Source organism: Saccostrea echinata, unplaced genomic scaffold, assembly GCF_033153115.1.
Source record: "Saccostrea echinata isolate AGI-Se365-2 ecotype Australia unplaced genomic scaffold, CSIRO_AGI_Sech_v1 ptg000009l, whole genome shotgun sequence".
Classification (NCBI taxonomy): Eukaryota; Metazoa; Mollusca; class Bivalvia; order Ostreida; family Ostreidae; genus Saccostrea; species Saccostrea echinata.
The window spans coordinates 16,549,645-16,577,333 of record NW_026889758.1 but is presented as its reverse complement, the minus strand read 5'-3'; the positions used below and the strand labels follow the sequence as shown (position 1 = coordinate 16,577,333).

Genomic DNA, 27,689 nt, shown 5'->3' with positions numbered 1-27,689 from the left:
TTAATAAAATCAATATAGATCAATAAAAAATTAATAATAAATACTTGACTACATATATTGAAGAACAAATATAATTAAAAAAAAAATAAAATCATTCCAATTTTTTTTTTCGACTAGGTCGTAAACAGTGGTATATATGTCCTTGTTTTTTTTTTTTTTTTTAAATCTATATCTAAAACTATTGTGGGTTTATTTTAGCAAAATTTATACCAAGCGAATTGAAGTTTATTGCATGCTAATATAGCTAAAATATGTAAATGAATCATGTCTATAAAACGCATCCGTTACAGAAAAAACAACAATGTCATCAAACATGTATTTACACAATCCATTTCTTTATGCTTCTTTTTACCCAAAGAATATTGTTTTGACTAGTATGTTTAGTAAGAACATTTTCATTCAAGCTCCTCCCCCGGCAAATATTTTTACCAAAATAATGAGGACCTCAGTCCCAACCCCAAAACACACACATACACAAAAACACACACACGAACGAATATACGCCTCTTCTTCTTCAGATTAGTATTGTAGAGATTGTTGTAATGGTTACACAGTCTGTATCGTGAATCAATTTACATATATCTTCATTAATGGTTTCCGAAACTTTCCTTGATTATGATTCGTTTATTTTCTTTTTTTTTCTTTTTTTTTTTTTGGGGGGGGGGGGGGAATGAAGACAGAAATGAGAATCAGAAACGTGAAAAGAAGTTCAACATGTATTTACAATGTCACATCACGATCTCAAGTTTAGACTAATTTGATTCAACCAAACTTTAACAGTTCAATTGCTACCAGCATGAAACATGAATAATTTATTGCACAAGTTGTGTCTAACAAATTAATGTACACACCATATGAGAGACAATTTTATTTTATTACTAAAGGTGATTGAAACTGTGATAAAATTCCAAATTTGCAAAAAAATCATTAAGTACTTGATCCATCTGCATGAAGTTGATAAACATGCAATCTTCTTGTTCAAATTAATATATATTGCATGTATGATATAACTGTAAATTGTCTCACTTTATTTATCACAATCATATTTTAAACACTGTTTGTATAATGAGGAAAGGATTTTTAAGTTGAAATAACTTGCATCCTATCCTTTTCGAAATTTATATCATTAATACAAAAAAAAAATAAATAAATTAAAAAAACCCAAACAAACAAAAAACAAATTCCCCAGTTTCCGAACATCGTTTGCGATATAAATTTATCAATTATATATCAATAATAATCCATTGATATTCACAATAATTTATAATTGATAATTATATTTTTGAATCATTTATTCTTGAAAAAATATTGTATTTCGAAGAGAAGATAATTAATGAGCATTTAGAAATGATTGTTTAATGATTAATTCTATATAATTTCAAATATTTTTAAATGTTTTTTCTCATAAATAATAATAATTGTATAATGAATGAAACATTTATAACATATCTGTACTTTATAAGAAAAAAAAAAACAATCGGGCGTGGTATACGGTCTACTATGAAGCCCGTCAATGGCGGCTGACTTCCTCCAATATTTACGATAAAATGGGCTCTAAAACCTTACGGGTAAGGATTGACCTCAAAAAGTTTATGTTTGTGAGGTATTAGTATCCGTATCAATTGATATCCACAGTCATTGCAGTATTTCATCAGTCATTTCGGCGCATTCTACTTACATTTCGGCAGAAACCCGACATTTCGGCGTTTCGATGCACCGTCAAGTTCTATTTCACGAGAGCTATGTCATAATTATCATATTTAGTCTCATACTTGATATTATACTTATTTAATTAATCTTATATTACTGCATTTTAATACTGGAATTTACAAATTACCAATTTGACATTATATATTACTAATCTGAATACACTATTACTAGTACATGTACATGTATATGGTTTGGGGGATATAGGCCTGGGTAGCAAATCCGATTTCATCATGTTTGCACTGGGTTCTGAGCAGCAAAATCTAATTTTGATTTTAGTCAACTAAGACGGTTAAGATTTTCAAAAAACAAACAAACAAAACAAAATAAAGCCAAAAAAATAAGAAGCAATTGTCTAATCTGTTTAATATTTTAAAAACATAAATAAAGTTTAAATTAAATAAATTAAACTTAAACTCATTGAAATATTTGCAACGTACAGTTAACCTGTATTTATATTGAATATAAATATTTTTCATCAAAAATATTTAAGATAATTTTTTATCAGCTCTTCATCCTTCCTTTTTATTTGCCACTGTAGTAGTAAAATGTAGTAAACAAGAAATTCAACTGAATTCTTTATTGGCACTAAAGCACATTATAAAAGAATGTAATGTAAGCCCTTATATATATATATATATATATATATATATATATATATATATATATATATATATATATATATATATATATATATATATATATATATATATATATATATATATTCTGATTTGTTCATACACAGGTCAATCAAGTAAAAAATGTTTTTCATCTTCAACCACAGTTTTACAATGGAAACAATATCTATTTTCTCTAGGAATGACAGGATTACAATATCTACTTGTTTCTACATACAACTGAGGTACACTTATTCTTAATTTATTCTTAATTATTTGTAAGATAAGAAAATCAATTCTTATGAAGTGGAAGACATAAATATGGCTGGACTTCTAGTTTCTTAACACCATGGTTGAATAGTATGTATTATATAATGAAAGCTTACTGCATTGAGTGTTGTTAATACGTTGAAGTTCAGAAAAGAATTTAATTTGAAATTAGTCCAATTTTACAACTTATAATTTCAAATTTATGGAATTCCATATACGACAGCCAACTGCTTACTGCCAACTGCTCATAGATGATATTGCCTATATTTTGATATTTTAATATCTCTAAAACGCACGCTTGAATAAAACCTATGAACATATTTGATTGATTTCTTTTTATGTTGACATTTATGTGAATTATCATAAAACATAACTTATTTGGAAAAGCGAAGAGAGTTAATTATTTTGGTAAAACTTGTGTTTATCACTATACAAATCAACGGAAAACGGATATTCATTTTCACTCCCCCCCCCCTCCCCTCGTGAAACAATTTCTTTTTCACGAATTCATACCAAAGGTGTTTCACCGGGAGGGGGGGGGGGTTATGTTTACAGACAAAAACAATGAAAATAGTTACATGCATTTTATTACCAATTTCAAATGAGATAACACGTAATAAAACTTTACTTTATCAATCTGATATGTGGAATTTCACATAATTTAAACATCCATTTCAATGAGAATTTGAGAATCTGGTGATAAAATTTTCTAAACCCCCCCCTCCCCCTTAAGAAAGGAGTTGTAAATGAGAGCAATTAACTTTTTGATACTGGTTTTAAAATTATTAATTCATTACTAATGAACTTTTCTTCGTATTCAACTAAGTTTTAATGGCCAAATCCCCATTAGTATTGAATCAAATGGATGTAAAATATAAACGGAAATTATCATTAGCGTGTGTAGTTCTTACAATATTAAAACAATTGCTGATTTAGGAATTTTGACGGGGAGGGAGGAGTAAATCGAAAGAATTAGTATTTCCTCTTAAAAATAAAACATTTATTAATTCCCACATTTCCTTGCTAGCAAATAATTTAATAGCTGTTTCGACGAGAGGGGGGTCACATACGACAAAAGAACAAAGTTTAACTTTTAGTAGGGTCTTAATAATTTGGGGGTAACATTTGTTGGTATATGTATCAATTATACTAGAAATATTACTGAAAATCATAATAACGTAACTTTTGCCTAGGGTAGAATATCTTCTTTTAGTCCTTCTTTTTACCCTATGAAAGGTATTTGTGAATTTTTTTATACGTGTCTTATTTAAATCGTTTTAATGGATAATCTTATATTTGTAAAAAAAAAAAAAAAAAAAAAAAAAAAAAAAAAATGGTGGTGGTTGTGGGTGTCCCCAATAAATTTCATGTAATATACAGTTACTGTAGCGCTCCCTTAGTAATGGCTCCTGTGACCCTTTTTATTACTTGTCAAGAGATTTCTGTTGGGTTGTGCCCCCCCCCCCCCCATCACACGGAAATTGATTCCTTGCCTAAGGTCAACTGTTTTTACATGGAGTAAAATCAATGCATTGTATTATAATTTTCAATTAGTATTTCTGGTATAAATGCTTATACAAATAAATGTTACTCAGGATTCTATTTAAAGCCCCCCCCCCCATTTTCTGACGTTATATAAGCCTTCGATCTCTCCCCAGTCAAAAAAGCTATTGATATATTTGCCTGCACGGAAACGTGGAAATTAAATGTTTCTCATTTAAGAAGAAATACTCCTTCCTCCTATTTATTCCTTCCTCGCCTTCTCCGTTTAAAAATTCCCGAATCCGCCAATTGTTGTTATTATTGTAATATTGGATTTATTCAAGCATGCGTATGTTAAAGATGTTAAAGATAACAAAACAGGCAATATCATCTATGAAGAGTGGCAGTGAGCAGTTGGCAGTAAGCATCTGGCAGTTGGCAGTCGTATATATGGAATTCCATACAAATTAAAAAAAAAAATAGTTAAAAATTAAAAATTATGATTATTCTTTTTTTAATTACAATTAATAAAAATCAAATTATAATTTGTAAATTCAATTTTGATAACAAAATAAAAAATGTATTGTCAGCGACCCTAATTTTGGCTAATAGAGGCATGACGTACTAGATTTACCGTATTCGATTTTTGAGCTCGAACCCGATTAATTTTAATTGACCTTAAGCATCAACATGGCAAAGGTGTACCGTTTCTGTAGGCAGAGCTGGGTTTCGTTTTCAAAATCGACTCCAAAGTTTGATGGAAACATTGTGAATGGGAGGTTATATTTTTCCCAGAAGGCGGGGAAGTTGTTGTGTGCTGTCCCTTTGCTGACAGCAACTGGTATTGTCTATGCTGGGTCTGGAGAAGATAAAAAAGAGAAAAACTTGGTCAAAGTAGCAGATATATCCTTATATAACAACCCCGAACAGAAACATTCTTACTGTTTAAAAGAGGAAAAATACGAAACTTTGAGAGGCTATGTCAACACAGCAAGAACATCATTCGAAGACTTCATGGAACCACAGTGGGACAGAATTGAGGATGTCAAGGATAAAATTGCCATTGGAAAAGCACACACTGCAGCCCTGATAGAAAGATTAAGAACTGATAAAGAACTGCAGAGGAAAATAACAATTGTTGGAGGATCGTCAATAGGAGCAGCTGGTGTAGGATTCAGTGTTGTGGAGAGAGGAAAGAAAGGCTCGGCTCTCACACTATTATTCGGCTTACTTGGTGGAACCATAGCAATGATGATTCTCCATCCTAATCAGACTCTCAGTCTAATTGGATTTTCTCCCGAGGATGTGAAGAAAGGAAATTCTGATAAAAAATAGGATGGAAAGACATGAACCTGACTATCAAAACTGTTAAAATGTATATTTTTCAATGCTGCAGTGATAATGATAGTTATCTTCACATTTATATCTTTAATGACAACATGTGTAACAGATTGGGTTGAAACTCAGAAAGTTTGTTTGTGCCTCCATCTTTGAAAAGTCATATTAATTCAAACTGTTCCACTCATTAGTAAAATTTGTATTTGCAACAAAACTGTTGGTTTGTTGTCTGTTTTTTGCCTCACAACAAGTAACACATGGGGAGATGGAGGGGGTAACCTTTTACATATTTTATATTTATGAAGACGCACAGTTGTATAAATCATAATACATACATGGTACAGATGTAATGGGCCTAGACATTAGAGGAAGCAACAGTTTTATGAGAATTCAGATGTCAAGGCAGTGGTCCCAATACTCCCTGGCATACGAGAACAAACGATATGTAGGAACCAAACCTTATTGGTAACAAACTACATGTAGGAAACAAACCTTGATATCAAACGGTATGTAGGAACCAAACCTTGGTAATAAACTACATGTAGGAATCAAACCTTGGTAACAAACTACATGTAGGAATCAAACCTTGGTAGCAAACTACATGTAGGAATCAAACCTTGGTAAGGAGTGAGTGAAATGACTATCATGATAACCAGGCCCCAAGACATTTCAAATTACATGTAGTACAACTTGTGAAATAATTTTGAAAATAAAACCAAATTTTCATTATGTGTATTTGAATATGATACAAACTTTCAATTTTTAAAACATGTTTCTGAAATTAAAAAAAATCAGATATTAAAAATCTACATGTTGATTTCGTTTATAGTCCAGGACCCAGGTATCCAACAAACATGCATAAAAACGAAAAATGTTTGCTTTCAAAAGTTTAAAATTCAATACAGAATATTAATTTATGATGGTTTGAAAAGTAAACCCTGAGATATAGTAATAAAATTCTTTAATTTGTTAAAGCAGGCAGAAAAGAGTGACCTGTGTCGATCCCTCTGGCATCAATGCTTATAGTGCATAAGATTAAAAATCAAAGTACTGAATCGAGGTGACGTCATATAGTAAAATGTGAAATCAATCCCCAAGTTAAGACACGTTCCTCGAATATCTGTTTTTACATTCCTTTGTAATGTACCCAAAATATTTATAATTATCATTATATTTTGATTTCTAAACCATTTCCAAAATGACTGAAAAATATAAAAACCAAAAAATAGTGATATCAGCTGTTCAAGTGAGTATCTCCAATATAGGATTATATAGGAAATACCATCCTCCAGAATCTTGCACAAATGCCTGGTAATGTACCCCAATTTTTTGTGAGGGAATTTTTTAATGTGTAGTAATATTTCAATCACAAAATATTGGGAAAAGTTATATATTTTTTGAGGAACGTTTATCTGACCTTAACTGGCATATGCAAAACCTTCAATCAAGAAAACCATTGGAAAGCAATACGACAAATGCGTTTTGTAACTTATTTGATCTATATAAAAAAAAAAATGAACTGGTTACTTTTAAACAAATGTGAAAATACTAACAAAAGAATCTTTGCCATTTTTGAGGAACGTTCTTCTGACCTTAACTGGCATATACAAAACCTTACATCAAGAAAACCATTGGATACAGCTAGCATTTAATACAATCAAAAAACCCTCTCTTTGATTTTTTTTCAATGGCCAAAAGCAGGAACATTTAGACTAGACATTTTTTTCACCTTAATTGGTATAATTTATTTTATTCAATCATATGAAGCATCGTAGACTTGAAATACTTTCCTGGATCTGTAGCACACTAGTCGAAAATGATGTTCAGATAACTAAGTTCCATGCACTCTTTCTGAGCACAAAAATGTACAAAATTTTAGAGCTAATTCTCCGTATTTCAAGACAGTCATATCAAAATGTAACTAGCCCTTTTTCCTAAAATATTGCTTTACTACATGTATATGCTTTCAAAACCAGATCAATCCCACGATAATTGTAAATAGCCCTTTTGTGCATTTGCTTGAAACTATTTCCAATGTCATTTTCTCTAAATACATTAATTGTGCTTGTAAAAATGTGTAATACCAATGAAGTGCAAAAATGGAATTCAAACCATTGTTTTCATTCATATTATTTTTTAAAAACAAAAATTGAATTTCCAAACTGGTTTCAAGATCGAAGGGAAATTATGGACACAACTATCAAAATAGTTTGCATAAATGTAACAAGGGAACAAAAAAACTTACATACATTTAATAACAATTTTAAAAAAAATATGGAAATGCTACATTTGAAACACAGCATTCTGTTTTAATTGCTGTTAAATCCTCTTTTTAGGAAAATTTCACTTATAACACCTTTATATGGAAATAAATGCCGCGACAAGCTCATCCGCGACTGAAGATTAATATACTTGTATCTTAAAAATTAAAAAAAAAATTGATTGACAAGTTTCTTAAACCAACAAATTTGTAAACTCAGGGACCAACCTTCTAGCATAGACCCCATTTTAAATATACATATATATATATATATATATATATATATATATATATATATATATATATATATATATATATATATATATATATATATATATATATATATATATATATATATATATATATAGATGTGGTACGTCTTTTTTAAAAGTGTTTTTTTTTTCTTGACTGAAAGTGTCAGAATCTTCATTTTAACAACTTTTAAGTGTATTTAAGGTAGAATCAAAATTTTATTAATTTATTTTACGTCTAACAATCCGGAAAACAAGCCCCTATGGTCTTAAAGGCTTGTTAAATCTATTAACTGAATGCACATTTTTTTTTTTTCGCAAATTATTGTAAATGCATATAAACTTAAGGAAAATGGAAACATATTAATCATAAATCACATTAGGTACCATTTTATGCATTTAAATCGGGATCGATGTTTTAGTCGTATGTAAGCGCTACCCTCATTGGCTCACCTCATTAGAAACTAGCAAATAGAGCATGCTGTAACATCTAATCAATGCCTCAACATGGCACCGAAAAAGCATGGGAAAGGGAATCTGAAGAGGAAATCAAAATCCAAACATTGTCAATTATCTAAGCGGGAAAGAAAGGAAATAAAAGAATATGGTGAAATTGATCCACTCAGCAATGGCCATGGGTAAGATAAAGAATCTCGAAGTGTGAAGTATGGTTAAAACAAAGTGTCTCACTAAGACCTTAAAAAAAATGTTTGCACGTTTGTTAACTATTTCATGCTAATAAAGAGAGGGACTGTAAGTAGGATTTTATTTATTTATTATTAATAATTTTTTGACATAAATATGATAAAGGCATAACTGTGAAAAATAATATTTTTAAAGATAGATGCTCTCTCTTCTTTAAAACACACTCAACAGTTCTATAAAGGACTGCTAAAAATTGACTTTATACTATATATAATTAAACCATTCATTTGATGAAAAACATTCAAACATGCATCAATTTCTGGATTTTTCAATGAAAAACAAAATTTGGTCAGCACTGAAGATTAGCAAGTCTGGCACAATCTCTTTCTTAAGCTGTATAGCTTGAATTAGCCAGGTTGGGCACACCCCACCAAATGGTCATTTATCCCCCGTTTGGTGGACAATCTCCCATATCGGAGACGAATTTTACTGACCAAATGGTGGACTTCTTTATTCTATTCCAAATTTTATTAAAATAAAGCAAAAGCGCATTTACTTAGGCATTGGGGAATTTTAGTGAACATATTCGTCGCACAATTAACATAGTTCGGTCGATTTCCCATGTGCAATTTCTCCATAACTTCCTAAAAACGATACCCATAGTTGTCCGTAACATCCGAACTTCTTGATCACTCGATCAAAAAAAAATGATTGTGTCTAGTAGGATAAAAATTCTATTTCATCCAGTGGTTGAACTCTTGATAAGTTAAGTTTCAATCGCTTTTTGGATCTTCGTCAATATTTATTTCCATAAAATCCCGTTAAACACGAGCTCCCCATTACTTTACTGATACGGTGGGCACTTATTGCTATAAAGTTAAATTTTTCTATACTTGAACGTAATATCTGTTGTTATTTTTCTTTTAGGATGAAGTTGCATATTCCATACGACCTTTTGTGGTTTAATATGTATATTACTGATGAATTTATTATACTTGATAAATAATTTTCAATAAAAGATTTACAAAGTGACTTTTGCAATTATTCTTGTATTCGTTCGAAGTACATCGTTTTAAAACAATAATTATATCATAATCTAACTTCATTTACAATTTTTATAGAGAACAAAGCTATTGCGTACAAAATAAAACGAAATAAAGGCGAAAACATATTTTTCTTTTGATTTTCTAATTGAAAATTGACACTAATGTGCCTCCGTAGTAAAATCCGACTTTTGACCAGGTTAAAAAAAGATCATCGTTATTATTGGTTTGCATTATTTGATTGGTTGCCCGGATAATCGAAAGAGAAAGTAAAGAACATGATTGACAGGTGCAGCATCGTTGAAGAAGGAGGAAATTTTCTTTTTAAGTAAAAACGGAGAAACGTTATACTTGTTTACATACGTGACATTTTTTGTCAAATTTTTGAACGACTCTGCGCAAAAAATTACACGTTGAATTTCCGATTTTTTTCACTCTAAACACCGATAAATATCTATATTTTATTCCACATGGTTTAAAATTATGCGCCATTCCACGCCATTCTATGGAATTGAACACAACCATTTTTCTCTCCCAAATGGTCAGTAAAATTCGTCTCCGATATGGGAGATTGTCCACCAAACGGGGGATAAATGACCATTTGGTGGGGTGTGCCCAACCTGTTAGCTATATAGCTTTATTAAGCTATTCAGAATAGCTTGATAAAGCTATTTATATGCAGTTTTCACCAAAATGTTTTTGTAAGAAATGGACAAAAAGTCGCAAGTATTTGACTATTCATATAAAGCAACCCAAATCATAGATAGTTCTAACATTGCAGATTTTGAATACTTTTAAACAAAAAATATCTTTCCATTGTTTGGATAACTCTACACATATCATGTTCTGATTCAAGCTATATAGCTAAATCAAGAAATTGTGCTGGCCCTTTTAAGGGTCAGTCGTGTAACCATGAACATGTTTTTGTATTTAGCCTAAAGTAATTTCTAATTGTGTACTTTCTTTGTATAGAATTGTCTCAAGAGCACGATATACAAAGATGGCTGATGTCGAAGATCATAAGATACAGGTAAACAAGTTGGGAACCAATCACCCAATGGGAAATAATAGCCTGTTTAGGATATAATATCCCAAATGTGGTATAAATTTACGATGCAAAAAATGAAAAAAAAAATGTTTATTTTAGCTATAAATATTGTGAATCTGCATAAATAAAAATTGAATACAGTAATTTTTGACAAGCAAGTTTTTCTATATCCAACATTTTGTGAGATTGATCTCCAAGAAGTTTAGTATCATCCGAGGGATCAATCTCCTAAACAGTGGGGATACAGAAAAACTTGTTAACCAAAAGTTATTGGGATTTAAATAACAAAGAAGAAAAATTCTGCTTAACATGATAATTGATTGGTAATTCAGCACAATGTGAAGCAATCAAACTTATCCATGCCTCACTGTACACAAACTGGTGTAGAGTTAAACAATGAAAATACATCTTTTGCTCAAAAGTTTTCAAAAGCAGCAACCCAGGGTTGCTTTTTAAAAAGTCCTTGGTACTAATATTAGTATTTGCATACTTGTGAATTTTTGTCTATTTTAGATAAAGAGCAAAGTTGTAAAAACTTGCTTTAAAATAGCTAGATCAAGCTACTTTGAGTAGCTAAATAAATAAATAGGTAATACAAGCTACATAGTTAAATGTAGCGATTGTACTGGACCTGCTTATGACCTAAAATACGTAAATTTGAATATCCTTTCTGCTTGCTTAAAGGATTGTTGCATATATATTATACACTGGAATGAAGCTCTTGTGATTTGATAACATTTAGTATGACATCCTGGCATACAGTCAAGGTAAGTCAAATAGCAGACTAAATCACAACAACATTTGATGTACAAAGGTGAAGATAGGCATTTTTTTTATTTTTCACTTTAAATGATTGTGTGTGTTTTATTCAGTTATTAAGTACAACTTTTTTTAATCAGGAAACAGACTCATCAGATTCTTCCGAAGAGGAAATTGATGCCTACCAACAGCTTTTAGCATCAGTCCATGGAAAAGCACAGAGCATCATAGGTCAGGGGTCAATAATATGATGGGAGAAACCTATTACAATGCCACCTCTTATGTACATATAAATTAGTTTTTCAGTTTCTGTTAATAGAGTCTGATGAGGATGAAGAAGAGGAGGAAATCAATGAAGAAAAAGATGTAAATAGTAGGAATGAGGAGGAAAAAGAGATGAAAGATGACAGAGATGAAAAGGAAGAACTAAGTGACATGGAAAATGAAAGTAGTGAAGCAGAAAGTGAAAGTGAAGAAGAGGAGGACATTGAGGAAGGAGATGAGATTCTAGAGAAAGGAGAAGATGAAGAGGATTATGTCCTCAAGGAGTCTGGTAAATGGATGACTCTTGCAGCAGTACAAAATTGAAATAAAGTATAGTGTACAGAGAAAATTTTCACTCCCCCCCCTTTTTTTTTTGCCCCTTTCGCCCTCATTGCATGTGGGCGATTAAAATCGGGCAAATTCAAAAAAAGACAGCATTATCTCTTTAACACAGCTCTGCCTGGGTGAATTTAAGGGTCAGAAATGTTTTGTAAGTGTAAAAGGGTGAAAATATATCCCTCTTTACAGTATTGTAAAGAGTTACTGGACTGACAGTGTAAAAGGGCGAAAATAACAGAGGGCAAAAATATCCTGTTATACAGTACTGTAAAGAGTTACTGGACTGACAGTGTAAAAGGGCGAAAATAACAGAGGGCAAAAATATCCCGTTATACAGTATTTTAAGGAGTTACTGGACTAACAGTGTAAAAGGGTGAAAATAACAGAGGGCAAAAATATCCCGTTATACAGTATTTTAAGGAGTTACTGGACTGACAGTGTAAAAGGGTGAAAATAACAGAGGGCAAAAATATCCTGTGATACAGTACTGTAAAGAGTTACTGGACTGACAGTGTAAAAGGGCGAAAATAACAGAGGGCAAAAATATCCCGTTATACAGTATTTTAAGGAGTTACTGGACTGACAGTGTAAAAGGGTGAAAATAACAGAGGGCAAAAATATCCCATTATACAGTATTTTAAGGAGTTACTGGACTGACAGTGTAAAAGGGTGAAAATAACAGAGGGCAAAAATATCCTGTGATACAGTACTGTAAAGAGTTACTGGACTAACAGTGTAAAAGGGTGAAAATAACAGAGGGCAAAAATATCCTGTTATACAGTGTTTTAAGGAGTTATTGGACTGACATTGTAAAAGGGCGATAACAACACAGGGCCAAAATATACCTGTATACAGTGTTGTAAGGAATTATTGAACTGACTGTGTAAAAGTCTGAGGGCAAAAATAACACAGGGCCAAAATATCACTGTATACTGTAGGGAGTAATTGGACTGACAGTTTAAATGGGCGAAAAGAACACGGGTCAAAATATCTCTGTATACAGTATTGTAAGGAAATATTGGACTTACAGCATATATTTTGATTAAAAATTAAATATACTTGTTTTTCAGATCCATTCAGTGTACATTTTGAAACAGACTTGTCAGAGAAATTTGTTGAAGGCTTGAGTAAAAAAGAAAACTGGAAAAGTGAAGAGGTCAAGGTAATGACTTAAGAACTGTATTCCTCAGATTCATTGTATTTTAAATTACAATAGTAATTCAAATCCACATTAATATATGGAAAGAAGATAGAGCTTTTTTTGCACATGTGCCAGTTTGTTTATATTTTTGTCTCTTTTCAGGTGAAGAATGTTGGCCATGGATCATTCATAAGTCCAAAGGACCACAGTCATTTAGAAAAAGTGAAATCGCTAGATAGTGAAAAAGACCTAAAATGTCTCTATGTAAGAACATTAAAGGACTTATCGCATGTTTCTCAATTACTTGAAATTAAAAACATATTACATTCCTTACGATCATAGTTCATAAAATTGTTTTAGTGTGGATATACCATGTTAATTAAATATAATTTAAATCAAATAAAAATCCCTAAATTATAAATCTGAGTTAATTAGATAGTGATCATTTGACCGTGATACGCCATAGGCCGCAATGGCTGATCAGTTGTGTATGTTAATCTTACTAAAATATATGCGATATAAACCAGATTTTCTGAGTTATAAATGACCAAACCACTGATTTTATGGATATGAGGTTGGAGACCAAGCCTTATATGTTTGAAATGCCATCAGTAGAAAATCTGTAAAATCTGTAAACACAGTAAAATAACAGCGACGATAGTAAGGGAAGAAACTCGCCTTCAAAATACAATGTGATCTGTCATCAAACCTTTATTAGATACAAATTCAACATTGCAGAATCTTTGGTATTGTTTATTTATAAGAAAATGTCAATTAATGCAAATATACATGTATCTGCACATATTTTGCAAAGAATGGCGGTCTTGAATAATTATTTTCCTTTCACAAAATATCACCAAATACAAATACATATCCAAATGTTTAACTAGCAAACGGAAAAAGCAGATTAATATTTCATATAGCACATTCAGTAAAATAAAGTAAATTAAAAAACTAGCTTTTGCAAAACATTAATATTAATCCAGTTTAATTGTAAATAAGCAACTGAATTATATGTGATTTCAGAAGGGGGCCGGGGGATAATTAGAATACATGTAACAGTGTGTAATACCGTAGAAGAGAAGGTGGTCAGACATGATATTTACCATTTATACCTTTTCTTTTATAATCATAGACTACAATTGAAATGCGAAAAGCCCCGAAGTAATTTTGCAACTTTGTTCCTGCATTACCATCACATTTTTTTTTTAAATTTTCCTACTGACATGAAGGCATTAGGTACATTCACCATAGTCCAGTAATAGTGCATGTATACTCATATTTTCATGTTTTATTCAATGATAATACTTAAAATTAAAACTAGTTAAATTTTTATAGTAATTGAAAAGCACATAATTAATTATTTTTTTCAGTATTTTTTGTAATTTTAATTGCATTTCATGATCTGTCGTTTATAAGTCTGTAAATAATGTACATATTCTTATCTCTCAAAAACTATGTGGCGCTGAAATCCAATTGAAATATGCATATCACCATATTTGGATTTCAGCTCTTAATATTGCTTAAATATGCTTGCAACACCATTTATTATGTTCAGTATTTTAATAATTAAAACAAGGTTGAAGATAATTTTGTTAATAAATTACAATTGTTTTAAGAGCATGCGATAAGTCCTTTAACAAATTGTCTTGTACTCACACAAATGGACTATAGAACTTTAAAAATTGGACTATAGAATGGCATTCACATATTTTATGTTTAATGAATTTTGATATATTTGTACATTTCTCTTCCACCAGGTAAAACACAAGCTTGCAGAAGGTGTAGAAAATGCAAATAGAAAACTATGCAAAGTTGATAGTTTGGGAAATGGAGGTCAGTGGGTATCACAGTTAGGATGTACATGTATTTTTTTCATCTTGTTAAGAGTAAAAAAAATGAAAAATGGAAAAATTACAATGAATGATGATTTTTGGATAAACATATTATGAAAATGGTTGATATTTCAGCACCATTGACTCCATTCCAGTTCTCACTCTTCCGGGTTTTGAATAAATACCAGGTAAGTCAATAACCATTTTATTAAATTAATATCAGGAATTTTACAACATTTTTCACACTTAAGTTATAGTCTCCATGAAACATAAACACTCATGATATGTTGTGTAGCAATGTATCATATATTTCAAAAGTATAGCAAGGTGGAAAATGGGGGGGGGGGGAAAAACCTCAACCATTCATTAATAAAAGTGTTTAGACGATATGCTGATGATCTGCATTATTTACATTAACAATGACACACGCTTTAAACATGCAGTTTGATTGATAAACAAAAATGTTAGCAAATCTATGGTTGGTAAAGATGGAAATCCTAAACAAATCTCCCAGAACTTCATTTTGAGGTGAAGTCTGAGGTACACTTCAAAAAAGAGAGTGTGGACCAATCATAGAGCACCAAAATTCCTGATTATTTAATAATTTCTGATATTGCAGGATGTATATTATCCAGAGAGAAGCCATAAAAATGGAGAGGAAATACGTCTTGTTTACTGTCTGCATGCTTTGAATCATGTCTTGAAGTAAGTTATAAAAAACCTTGTGCATTGTACATATACCATATGTATGTCATGTATAACGGAGACAATTACAATATGTATTAATTATTTTGAAAGAATATCAGTGGTCTTTTGAAAGAGAAACTTTGATCACTTTAAAAATAAAGCTATTACACCGATGGTGTACTTTCATTTTTAAAAGACCAAACATTTCAAGGAATTAAAAGTATTTTGTGATGTTACAGAAAATACCCTTCCAAGTATATATTTTTGTCTGGCCGAATTTTTTTATGGCGTCCAGCGAGCAGAGCTCGAACGTCATCTAGCTAGCGTCGTATCAAAATCGCCACCGGAAGTTTACACAATCATTTGATGCATCCACAAATAAAAATAGCAATAGCAGTATATATATTTCTACAAAATGCTCACAATGAATAATAACATAAAAATAAAATTGCATCAATTATATTTACAATTAATTCTGTTACAAAAAACAGATACTTTGTTTATTGTTACACAAGAGAAACGTGATAGTTGTTGCGGATGAATTTCTGAAGAAAGCGGCGTGTCCAATGACATGAATAACATTTCAGATGGATGACCATGTAAAAGAAAGAAACCCATTAGGCGGTAAAATAATAACAAACTTGCATAAATACGAATACTAGAAGACTATGAACATCAAATTTCAACCTTAATATTAAATTTTATCATAAAAACTGAAGTTATCGACTTCCATTTCTGTATTTCTTCATTTCCTCTATTTCGCAATATACTGTATACCTTGCTCGATTATAATTCATAGTTGTAACAGAGACAGGGTTGTAGTTTAGATGAATCGCTTAAACAATGCTAAAACATTGACTATAAGAATAATATATAAAATTATAGTTCTCAACTGATTGAAAAGCATGTTTGACCATGTCTGGTCAATTCGAACCCTGCTCTATTGGGACAATGGCATAAGGCCCCAAACTTTAATTGTGACATTTTGTTTAAAGTTAAAATTTTATATCAAATTCAGAGAGAACTTTTGCAATTGTATTTTCAAGTTCGACGTCATTGAAGACTTTCAGGCTTTTGATTTTAACTATGTCAGATTTTGCCAATACAAATTTGAGCTCTACTGGTCAGAAACCAGAAGAGCTTATGTGATTGTAAAGTGTCCTTTGTCCGTCTGTCCATCTGTAAATAATTTTTCAAAATGCTACTTCTCCTACAGTTTTGATCCGATATCCATATAACATGGCACACAGGTAGACTACACAAGATACATAATTTTCCATATTGGTTTTTGATTTTGATGAATGTTCTATGAAATACTTTCAGATCCCTACTCCTCCTACAGTTTTGGTCTGATTTCAGTATAATTTGGCACACAAGTAGATTCTTTATGTCAGCTTTTGATTTCAGTGAACGATGTTGCCATGGTTACCAAAAATAGACATTTCTGTGAAATACTTTCAAAATGCTACTCTCCCTGCAGTCTTGGTTTAATATCAGTGTGATTTGGCACACAAGTTGATTACACTCAGCTACATAATTCTCTGTATCAGTTTTTGATTTCGATGAACATAAAGTTTTGGTCAGATTTCAATATACAGTAACTTAGCACAGAAGTAGATTGTACTATGCTATATAATTCTTTTTATGTTTTGGATTTCGATGAACAGTGTTGCCATGGTTATAAAAATAGAAATGTCTATGAAATACTTTCAAAATTCTACTTCCCTTACAGTTTTGAACTGATTTTAATATAACTTAGCATGCAAGTAGACTACACTTAAATACAGAATATCGTTTTTGGATTTTGACGAAAGGTGTTGCCATGGTCACTAAAAATTGAAATTTCTGCAAAATTCTTTCAAAAGGCTAATTCTCCAACAGTTTTAGTCTGATTGCAATAAATGTTGCCACAAAAAGAGACTAAACCTAGGATCATTTTTCTATTAATTGCTGTTGCAAAGTGCTACTTTTCTCTTCCTTTGTTACAACAGAGTTTCCGAAAACCAAATATTTCTATCAGTCATTTGGACTGATGACTTAATGTGTTCTACCGAAAGCAAATTCTATGAGTCTGAATAAATCCTAGAACAATTCATGATGTTATTCAAAAGAATATGACATTGGTTAGGACTGGTCTGTTTCACCTGAGAGTATACATTAAATTGCTGCAGAACATCAGTGCCAACCTAGATAATTGGACCATGAAAGCAATGTGTAAATAATACTGCAGATTATAACAACACCAGTTGTGAGGCATTTCAATAGTTCAGAGTACAAATAATTAGAATAACCATAATTGTGTCTCGAGACAAGCCCTCACCACAGTTGGAATACGTCCCACTTATCTATAGTTGCAATGTAGCAAATAGGAGGGGATCCGCTTCAAAACGAAGAATGCAAAAGGAGTTGCACTGGAAATAATTTCTAATTTACTCATAACAAACCTTTTTGAGCTTGTATATGTCTTTTATCCGAAAAAAAATAACCCATATAAAGACAGAAATGTACATGTAACTCATTTTCTCAACATTTTTTTTTCGCTTCAAATTTACATGCCATGTTGACATTTGGAACTCTCTAGATTATTCATAGTAGCATAGATTAGAATCATCTGCCCCTGTTTATTTTGCTACATTGCCAGAAAGTAACTCGCTAAAGGCTTTCTGAGATTACAATGAAAAGACAAAACTTTACGGGTACAATGAAAACTCGACAAACAATGGATTGTTAATGCAGAAAATGATCGGTCATGCTGACAGGTGATATAGTGAATTGCAGCGGACATTTCAATTTTCTATTGGTTTTGCTGGTGGGGAATGATGGTTTTTGGAAGCTCTGTTTTAAGTACAAATGAGTAGAGCTACAGTCTCATCACAGACTTCTGGTTTGAAAGAATTTCCTGACATGAAGCAATGTGATACTTTTACAGAACCAGAAGTAGAATCATTACACACAACACCAGGATTAAAATGAAACAACAGATCACAGGATTAGAGTAAGTAGAATGCATGAGAATTCCAAAAAATTGCACCACCGCTTTGACACTGTGAATACATTAACCACACCAATGCCTGTAAACACAACACCTCTCCTACAAAGACCATTAGTGTAACATTGCTCCTACTTTGACATGACCACAAGTATTACATTGCCCCTCCTTTTACACACACCACCAGTATAACATTGCCCCTCCTTTGACACACACCACCAGTATTACATTGCTCTTCCTTTTACACACACCACAAGTATAACATTGCTCCTCCTTTTACACACACCACCAGTATAACATTGCTCCTCCTTTTACACACACCACCAGTATAACATTGCTTTAACACAAATAATGTATTATGTTGCTCCTACTTTTACATGCACCACCAATATAATATTGTTCCTATTTTTAGGTCACCTGAGTCACTCACGTGACCTATTGCTATCCGTTTTTGTCCGTCATCGTGCGATGTGCATTAACATTTTAACATTTTTAGCTTCTTCTCTGAAACCTCTCAACCAATTTCAACCAAATACAGCATCTATGGGTGGAGGGGAACAAAAATTATGAATTTCATGGTCCCTGCCCACCCTGGGGCCTGAGGGATGGGGCTAAAACCACCAAAATTAATGCAATCTTTAAAAAAAATTTCCTCTTTACTCCTGGACATCAAGCAGTCAAACTGTTGGCATGATTGTAATAAACATTGAGCCCTCAATTCACCACCAGTATATCATTGCTCCTCCTTTCACACACCACCAGTAAAACATTGCTCCTCCTTTTACACACAACACCAGTGTAACATTGCTCTTCCTTTTACACACCACCAGTATAACATTGCTCCTCTTACACACACCACCAGTATAACATTGCTCCTCTTACAAACACCACCAGTATAACATTGTTTTTCCTTTTACACACACCACCAGTATTACATTGCTCCTCCTTTAACACACACCACCAGTATTACATTGCTCCTCCTTTTACACACACCACCAGTATAACATTGCTCCTCCTTTTACACAAACCACCAGTATTACATTACTCCTTCTTTTACACACACCACAGTATTACATTGCTCCTCCTTTTACACACACCACCAGTATAACATTGCTCCTTTTACACACACCACCAGTATTGCATTGCTCCTTCTTTTACACACACCACCAGTATTGCATTGCTCCTTCTTTTACACACACCACCAGTATAACATTGCTCCTCCTTTTACACACACCACTAGTATTACATTGCTCCTTTTACACACACCACCAGTATAACATTGCTCCTCCTTTTACAAAAACCACAACTACTATTACATTGCTCCTCCTTTTACACACACCACCAGTATAACATTGCTCCTCCTTTTACACACACCACCAGTATTACATTGCTCCTCTTACACACAACACCAGTATGACATTGTTCTTCCTTATTCACCACCAGTATTGCATTGCTCCTTCTTTTACACACACCACCAGTATTACATTACTCCTTCTTTTACACACACCACCAGTATAACATTGCTCCTTTTACACACACCACCAGTATAACATTGCTCCTCCTTTTACAAAAACCACAAGTATTACATTGCTCCTCCTTTTACACACACCACCAGTATAACATTGCTCCTCCTTTTACACACACCACCAGTATTACATTGCTCCTCCTTTTACACACACCACCAGTATAACATTGCTCCTCCTTTTACACACACCACCAGTATTACATTGCTCCTCCTTTTACAGACAACACCAGTATAACATTGCTCCTCTTTCACACAACACCAGTATAACATTGTTCTTCCTTTTACACACACCAGTAGAACATTGCTCCTTCTTTTACACACACCACCAGTATTACATTACTCCTTCTTTTACACACACCACCAGTATAACATTGCTCCTTTTACACACACCACCAGTATAACATTGCTCCTCCTTTTACACAAACCACAGTATTACATTGCTCCTTCTTTTACACACACCACCAGTATTACATTGCTCCTTCTTTTACACACACCACAAGTATTACATTGCTCCTTCTTTCACACACACCACCAGTATAACATTGCCCCTCTTTTTACACACACCACCAGTATAACATTGCTCCTCCTTTTACAAACACCACCAGTAGAACATTGCTCCTTCTTTTACACACACCACCAGTATAACATTGCTCCTCCTTTTACAAACACCACCAGTAGAACATTGCTCCTTCTTTTACACACACCACCAGTAGAATATTGCTCCTCCTTACAAAGACCACCAGTATTACATTGTTTCACCTTTTACAAAGACCGGACCCTACAAAGACCACTCATCACATTTTTTCACCTGTAATATATAGACTAGGCCATAAAAAATTAATTAATACTTTTTCAGGCCAAAAATTTCAAAATTCAATGCGGCAGGCAGGTTTTTTTTCTTTTTCCTTGGAAAAATAGAAAATTGAGTTATTTCCCTTTTCAATATGTCATCAATAAAATTGATCAATGCGGCAGTGTTTGACCTGATGCGGCAGTGCCTGAGAAACTATTGATTAATTTTTTTTGGCCCGACTCTTTGTTTTTTCCCCTATTAAATGGAACATGTAACATTACTTTGCTCTGTCTTCCAGAGAGTATCGAGATCAGGGCCTGACTCGCCCCAAGGTTTTAATTGTCCTACCATTCCGAGACTCTGCCCTCAAAGTTGTTAACATCATGATGAAGCTGTTGATGTCTTCAGACCAGGTGTGTGTCATAGATCTGTGATCAGTGGTTATCATTGAACAGAAGAAATCTGTAAAATGTGTAGGGCATTAACAGAATGTTTGTTTGAAATCAGTAGTTAGATTATGTGGTATATGATATTGGGATTAATTGTCTGTAATGTGCTTATAATGACATTGTATAAGTGACTGCATATGCACAGATGATGCTAATTTTGGATTAAGTTAATTAGGCCATGGCCACTAGATGTGTTAAATTTTGAATTCTCTAAAATGCATGTAATACTCATTTAGAGCTTGCAGCTTCATGTATGTTAAGGCTTCCCGACCCTTTAACATACATGTATCTGTGCTCTTAAGAAATTCAGGTTGACTTACTAGATATTTAAAGATGGAAGAAAATACTGTTCATGTAATTTGATGTCATTTACAGTAAAATAATTCAAGTGCCAAAAATAAAGGGATAACCATACAATCATGTATTTTCTGTTTTACAAAAAAAAAAAAAAAAAAAATAGCCAATTATTGTCTGGAATTAACAACTAACTATTATGATGAAGTATTTTTAAAATTCCCTCAAAGTAATTGATAAAGGTAATACTATTTCATTGTATGAAGTAGAGTACATTTTCAGAGTCTGGTCAGCAATAAGAAAAGATTTCTAACAGAGTACAGTGAAGAAGATACACCAGAGAAGAAAGTTCCTAAACCAGGTACTGGTTCTTATGTCATATAGCGTCATACTCAAAAGGTCCTCAGATGGAGAGTCAGTTTTTTAGAGTGTAGTTTTTGACTGTGTTAGACGTATTACAGAGCTGAGATGCCAAAGAACTGAGATATTATTTAAAAAAAAAAGGAAGAAATTACTGATATAGGGCCTTCTGTAGGCAAGGCCTCCAATAACCAGGTGACCATTTTGTGTTGCCTGCTCTCTACAACCTGATTCGTTAATTCCTATGCATTCCTTGATGATTTTATTTAAATTTACAATTACAGAAGACTTCGAAGCCACATTTGCAGGAAATATAGATGACCATTTCAGGATAGGACTTGGAGTGGCAAAGAAAACCTTAAAGCTGTACACCAAATTTTATGCCTCAGATATTGTTTTGGCTTCACCTCTTGGACTGAGAACCATAATAGGAGTGGAGGGGTAAGATTTAGAATATAACAGGTGAAATAATTAAGTTCCATCTTTTCTCATTGGATGATAAAAAGTAGAATATTTCTGTACTTAATGCTCTTATAATATAAGTGTACAGATTTCCATGTAAATGTTACTTCCAGGGAAAAGGAGAGAGATTATGACTTTTTGAACTCCATAGAACTTCTGATATTTGACCAGGCTGACATTTTTCTGATGCAAAACTGGGAACACATTACAGTAGGTATCTGTAAACATACACTTGTATATTACACATTTTAGATAAAATCAATTTTGGCCTAACAAATTTTAGGGCTATTCACTCAAAGGTCAAAGTTCAAAGTCAAAGTTCTTGAATTCCCATGCAACATACGACTCGGTAGCTTCGTGTAGAGACTAGAGAGTATTTGATGGAGAGGCTACTGGGTACTTAGTATCACCACTTTCTTATTAAAATATAACTAAAGGACAAGTGCACTTAATCAATGCTTAATGGGCCCTTTTTCAGTGCCGTTTTACTTTAGAATATATTACCAAATTGTTCTTTTTTGGTAATAGTTAAATACAAGTGGATATTTCTAATTAAAATCACGTTAAAACATCACCTAAATCAGCATGGATTTGAAACAAATGAAGATTTTTAAATGCCTATAGATACCCCAAATCCGGAAAAGTCGTACCAAACCTATTTTGAGTTTCGTTTATTTAGATCAAGGGGAGGAGACATTTAAATCGGACACTTGAACAATCTGGTGGTGGATCATTGACGGGCACGTTTTCCGAATGATACTTCTTGCGCTATTTTACCTGAGAAAAAAAAAATCGAATGAAGTTGTATAGATGCCTGTAGCCATAGTGATCAGACTAAGAAATTTGCACGCTTGCATTTGAAATAATACAATAAGTATTCACATTAGTTCCTTTAAATTTCAAAATGGAAAAAAAAATGTATGTAGGTGGCTTTCAATATCGGTACCATTGTCTTGCATGAATGTTAAAAATGTTTGACACTTTTATGTGTGACATTTTAACGACACTAAACTCTCCAAACCCTCCCGTGTTCATAAAACCAAATACATACAAACTTCTTTATGCTGCACGACGTCGATATAATGATACAAAACGTGGCTATCTTTTACAGTGAGCACCTTTGAGGAATGTTTACCTGTTTAGAACTCACGTGACTACCGGTAATTTAAATAATTTATTCCACGGATGGGTTCAGCAAAGGTCATACAAGTAAATAGCTCTCGCTTGCTATAGAAAAAAACATTGACTTTTTCATACATTTTTAATATTTAAAGTACAAGCTTAATCTTGTACAAATTTCCTACTTTCACACAAGTTTTATAAATGTATAATGCGTATTTTGTCATTCGCACAAGTTTGTACAACATTAGGCTCACAGTAAACAAAAGCTTTGAAATGAATGACCATCCTCGATTTACTATAGAAAATCATGAATGTCGGCTGACCCCTATCACATTGTATGGCTTTGCTCTTTGTATATTCATGAATTTCACTGATAAAATTTGTTGAATCTTATGGTTTAGATATCAATTAATGATCATAGATGAAAAATTATGCTTAATTTGATTCTTCATTTTTTCACATTTTGCCGGGGCCCATAAGTGCACTCGTTCTTTGTAAAATTTTGTTAAGTTCTAACAAGTTTAGCACCAATAGAGGAGGGAGAACTGGTACATACTAAAAAAAAATATGTGTTCCCCTTATGATCTGCAAATCTCCATTAAAAAAAATAGTAGAAGTGCTCAAACAAAAGTGTGATGACACAAGTGGATTTAATATTCTTAATATGGTAAAATAAAACATTAAAAAGGATTAAAAAGAATAATTAGAGTTGAATGGCTCATGTACTGTCTTGTTTTAGAATCGAAGAGAGCTTATTCTCACCTCTTCATTTCACGATCTAATGGCACATCTCTGGTTTTGTTTCAGAATTTGATGTCTCATCTACACCTTCAGCCACAGGAGGCCCATGGTGCTGATTTTTCACGAGTCAGGATGTGGACCTTGAATGGATGGTAATGCAGCTAATGAAATTTTAAACACCCATGTCTTCCCAATACACTCCCCTTCCCACCAGAAAATTTTACAGATATTTCTCATTGGATCGAGTCATGAAAATGCACATTTTTCTGATTTCTCTTATTCAATAGAAAATTTTCTTTTCATTTTTAATCCTGGATAATTTTATTGTAGTGAGATGAATGTTATTATAGTGAGATGAATATTATTATAGTGAGATGATTTTCCTTACAGGTCCAAATACTACCGACAGACTATGATATTCAGTTCCCTTGCAACTCCAGAACTCAATTCTCTGTTTAATAAACACTGTTGTAGTATCCTTTATAATCTAACCATCAGTGTTGATGAAAAGAAGGGGGGATTCTTTGTGTAAATAAATATGTTGCAAATGAAATGCATTAATATACATTAAAAACACAGTGAAATTCCTGAACTGAAGAAGATTATGCAGGAAAGTTATCCGTAAACAGAAAGGAAACTAAAGGCACAATCTGTCACATAGTCACACAGCTTCCTCAGGTTATACAGTTTGTGGATTTCAAGACATGTATTTACTAGTTCTATCATTGCTTATCAGTATAAGCAAAAATTTCACTTTAATTTTGAAGTGACTATGGAAAGATATTTATAAAATAAGAAGTTTTTTTCACCAAGGACTGTAAAAAATATTTTACATAATCACATTTATCTTGGTTGAAGTGAATTTTTCTTATTTGATTAAAATAGACTCCACTGATTTACAGGTATTCCATAAATTACCCACTACCTCGTACTCAGATTTAGCGGACGTCAGATTTGATTTCTTTCTTAAAAAGGTAAGGCTTTATGTCAGGTAAACCTGCTTTCTACCTTTGTCAAGGTTTATTGTAATTATGATAATGGTATTGTAATTGTGAGATTTTACAGTATTTTACAGATTTTCTGCCTTTGTCAAGATTAATTGTAATTGTGACATTAGGGTATTTATTGTAATTGTGAAAACAGTATTGTAATTGTGAGATTTTACAGTATTTTACAGATTTTCTGCCTTTGTCGAGATTAATTGTAATTGTGACATAAGATTATTTATTGCAATTGTGACATTAGGGTATTTTTGATAATTTTGACATTTTACAGTATTTATCGTAATTGTGACATTAGGATATTTATTGTAATTGTGACCTTATGCTATTTATTGTAATTGTAACATTACAGTATTGATGGTAATTTTATAATATTTATGGTAATTGTGACATTTTACAGTATATTTTGTAATTGTGACTTTAAAGTATTTTACTGTCTTCCTGTACAGATACTGCCCACTCAGAAGGATGCTGTGATGTCACAGACTCTGATCTTTATTTCGTCCTACTTTGATTATGTCAGAATACGCAATTACTTTGTACGAGAAGATTTGGAATTTGCCCAAATAAATGAGTAAGACTCATCTTTTGAAATTTATGATATACAGTATTTGATTAAGAAAATTTCAATAACTTGCTGTATAATATAGCTGAAACTGTTCAAATTTGGTTTTAATTGTATTTTTTCCTGATATAAACACAGTTCTATTTTTATCATCATTGAACCTGATATGGGACTTTCACTGTAGATCTTGTGTTGTTTTATAGATATTCAAGCACTAAAACAATATCCCGATCAAGAAGTGAATTTTATCATGGAAAGGTTCACTTCCTATTGTACACAGAAAGAATTCATTTTTATAGAAGGTAATATTTTGTTCATTATTCCATCATTTTCTAATTTTAGCACTTCGCAATTGCTTTAGAAATATAGAAAGTAATGAATGGTAGAACTGCGATGTCTGCCTTAACTATACTAGAACTCCAAAAGAATCAGCTACTGCTTGTTAAGAATTTTAAGTACTTCAGAAAATAACAAAGCACTGAGAGGGAGTTTTTTTTGTCATTGTTTGTTGACTTAGGTAATGGCAGTTCTTTTTCTTACACCCTTAATTTTTAGATATTTGAAATACAAACACTTGGGCTTAAATACTTGTATAGAACAAAAAATAGATTTCAGTTGTTTTAACAAAAGGAATTGCAGTAAATATTCAAATTTGATAGTAGTAACTGTTACAGAATGCTGCATGTTTTTCAGATTAAAGCTGAGGGGGATCCGCCACATCATATTTTATGAGCTTCCTAGGTATCCCCACTTTTACAGTGAAATGTGTAACATGCTACAGGACACTCGCAGACAGACAGACAAGGAGAATATGACTTGTACAGTCCTTTATTCTAGCTTTGATGCACACAGACTGGCAGACATTGTTGGCATGGACAGAGCCAGTCGAATGATCAACTCATCCAAGAAGGCTCACATGTTTGTAACAGGGGAGGATTCTTAAGAATGGTGAAGAAGCTGTGAACTTTCATCAGAAATGATCCTGTTTATCAGTACTGGAAGGTAGGACTCTGTTCCTTGGTTTCGAGGACCTTGACAATGTCATCTTTAAAGCTCTGTTTAAGTTGGACATACATGTATTTAGAACTGAAAAGTATCAGCAGCTTTCTAATAAAATATGTACATCCCAAGATGTGAGGATTTGTCAACAAGCAGAAATGGAAGTCTTCTCTTGTCTTCTTTGTATATTACTTTTAGACCCATGTTTAGTGGATAGAACAAGCAAGAAACTCTGAAACTTTTACTCTCAGAAGTTTCTGATCTGTGAACCAACATTTATTCATTAATCCAGTAAAATGTCTGAGCTGAAATAAACATTACATCTTGATATTTTGTTCAATAGATGTTGCTATATTTCTCTTTAGAACATGTTTTGATGGTGTTAAAAAAGAAAAGATCTTCTCTCAGGTTAACTAAATTTTCTCACTTTATTATTATATGACTGATCTAAGAGGCTTGTAAAGTAAAAGTTTATGATATCTGTAAGGGCTGGGACGATATATCGAGATATCGATTCTTTGTGAGGATGATATGCATATCGATATGTATGAAGAAATATCGCAAAAAAAATTCTGGCTCATGATTTTAGGTCACCTGAGTCACTCAGGTGACCTATTGCTATCTCTTTTTGTCCGTCGTCGTCCGTCGGTCGTAAACTTTTGAACATTTTCAGCTTCTTCTCTGGAACCAGCAAACCAATTTC

At 32.5% G+C, this 27,689-nt stretch overlaps 1 protein-coding gene across 1 annotated transcript; it reads left to right on the top strand.

The window, feature by feature from the left end:
* Positions 1 to 8,424: 8,424 nt before the first annotated feature.
* LOC133181880 (U3 small nucleolar RNA-associated protein 25 homolog) lies at positions 8,425 to 27,285 on the top strand. The gene is made up of 21 exons (XM_061316524.1): positions 8,425 to 8,563; positions 10,586 to 10,643; positions 11,561 to 11,651; positions 11,740 to 11,973; positions 13,094 to 13,185; positions 13,327 to 13,428; positions 14,925 to 15,000; positions 15,135 to 15,187; positions 15,619 to 15,704; positions 18,616 to 18,681; positions 21,292 to 21,406; positions 22,019 to 22,097; positions 22,381 to 22,537; positions 22,672 to 22,768; positions 24,488 to 24,573; positions 24,812 to 24,894; positions 25,023 to 25,099; positions 25,324 to 25,395; positions 25,872 to 25,996; positions 26,191 to 26,289; positions 26,681 to 27,285. Exons 1-21 carry the CDS (start codon positions 8,433 to 8,435, stop codon positions 26,928 to 26,930), a joined length of 2,229 nt encoding a protein of 742 aa, XP_061172508.1. The 5' UTR covers positions 8,425 to 8,432; the 3' UTR covers positions 26,931 to 27,285.
* Positions 27,286 to 27,689: the final 404 nt, after the last annotated feature.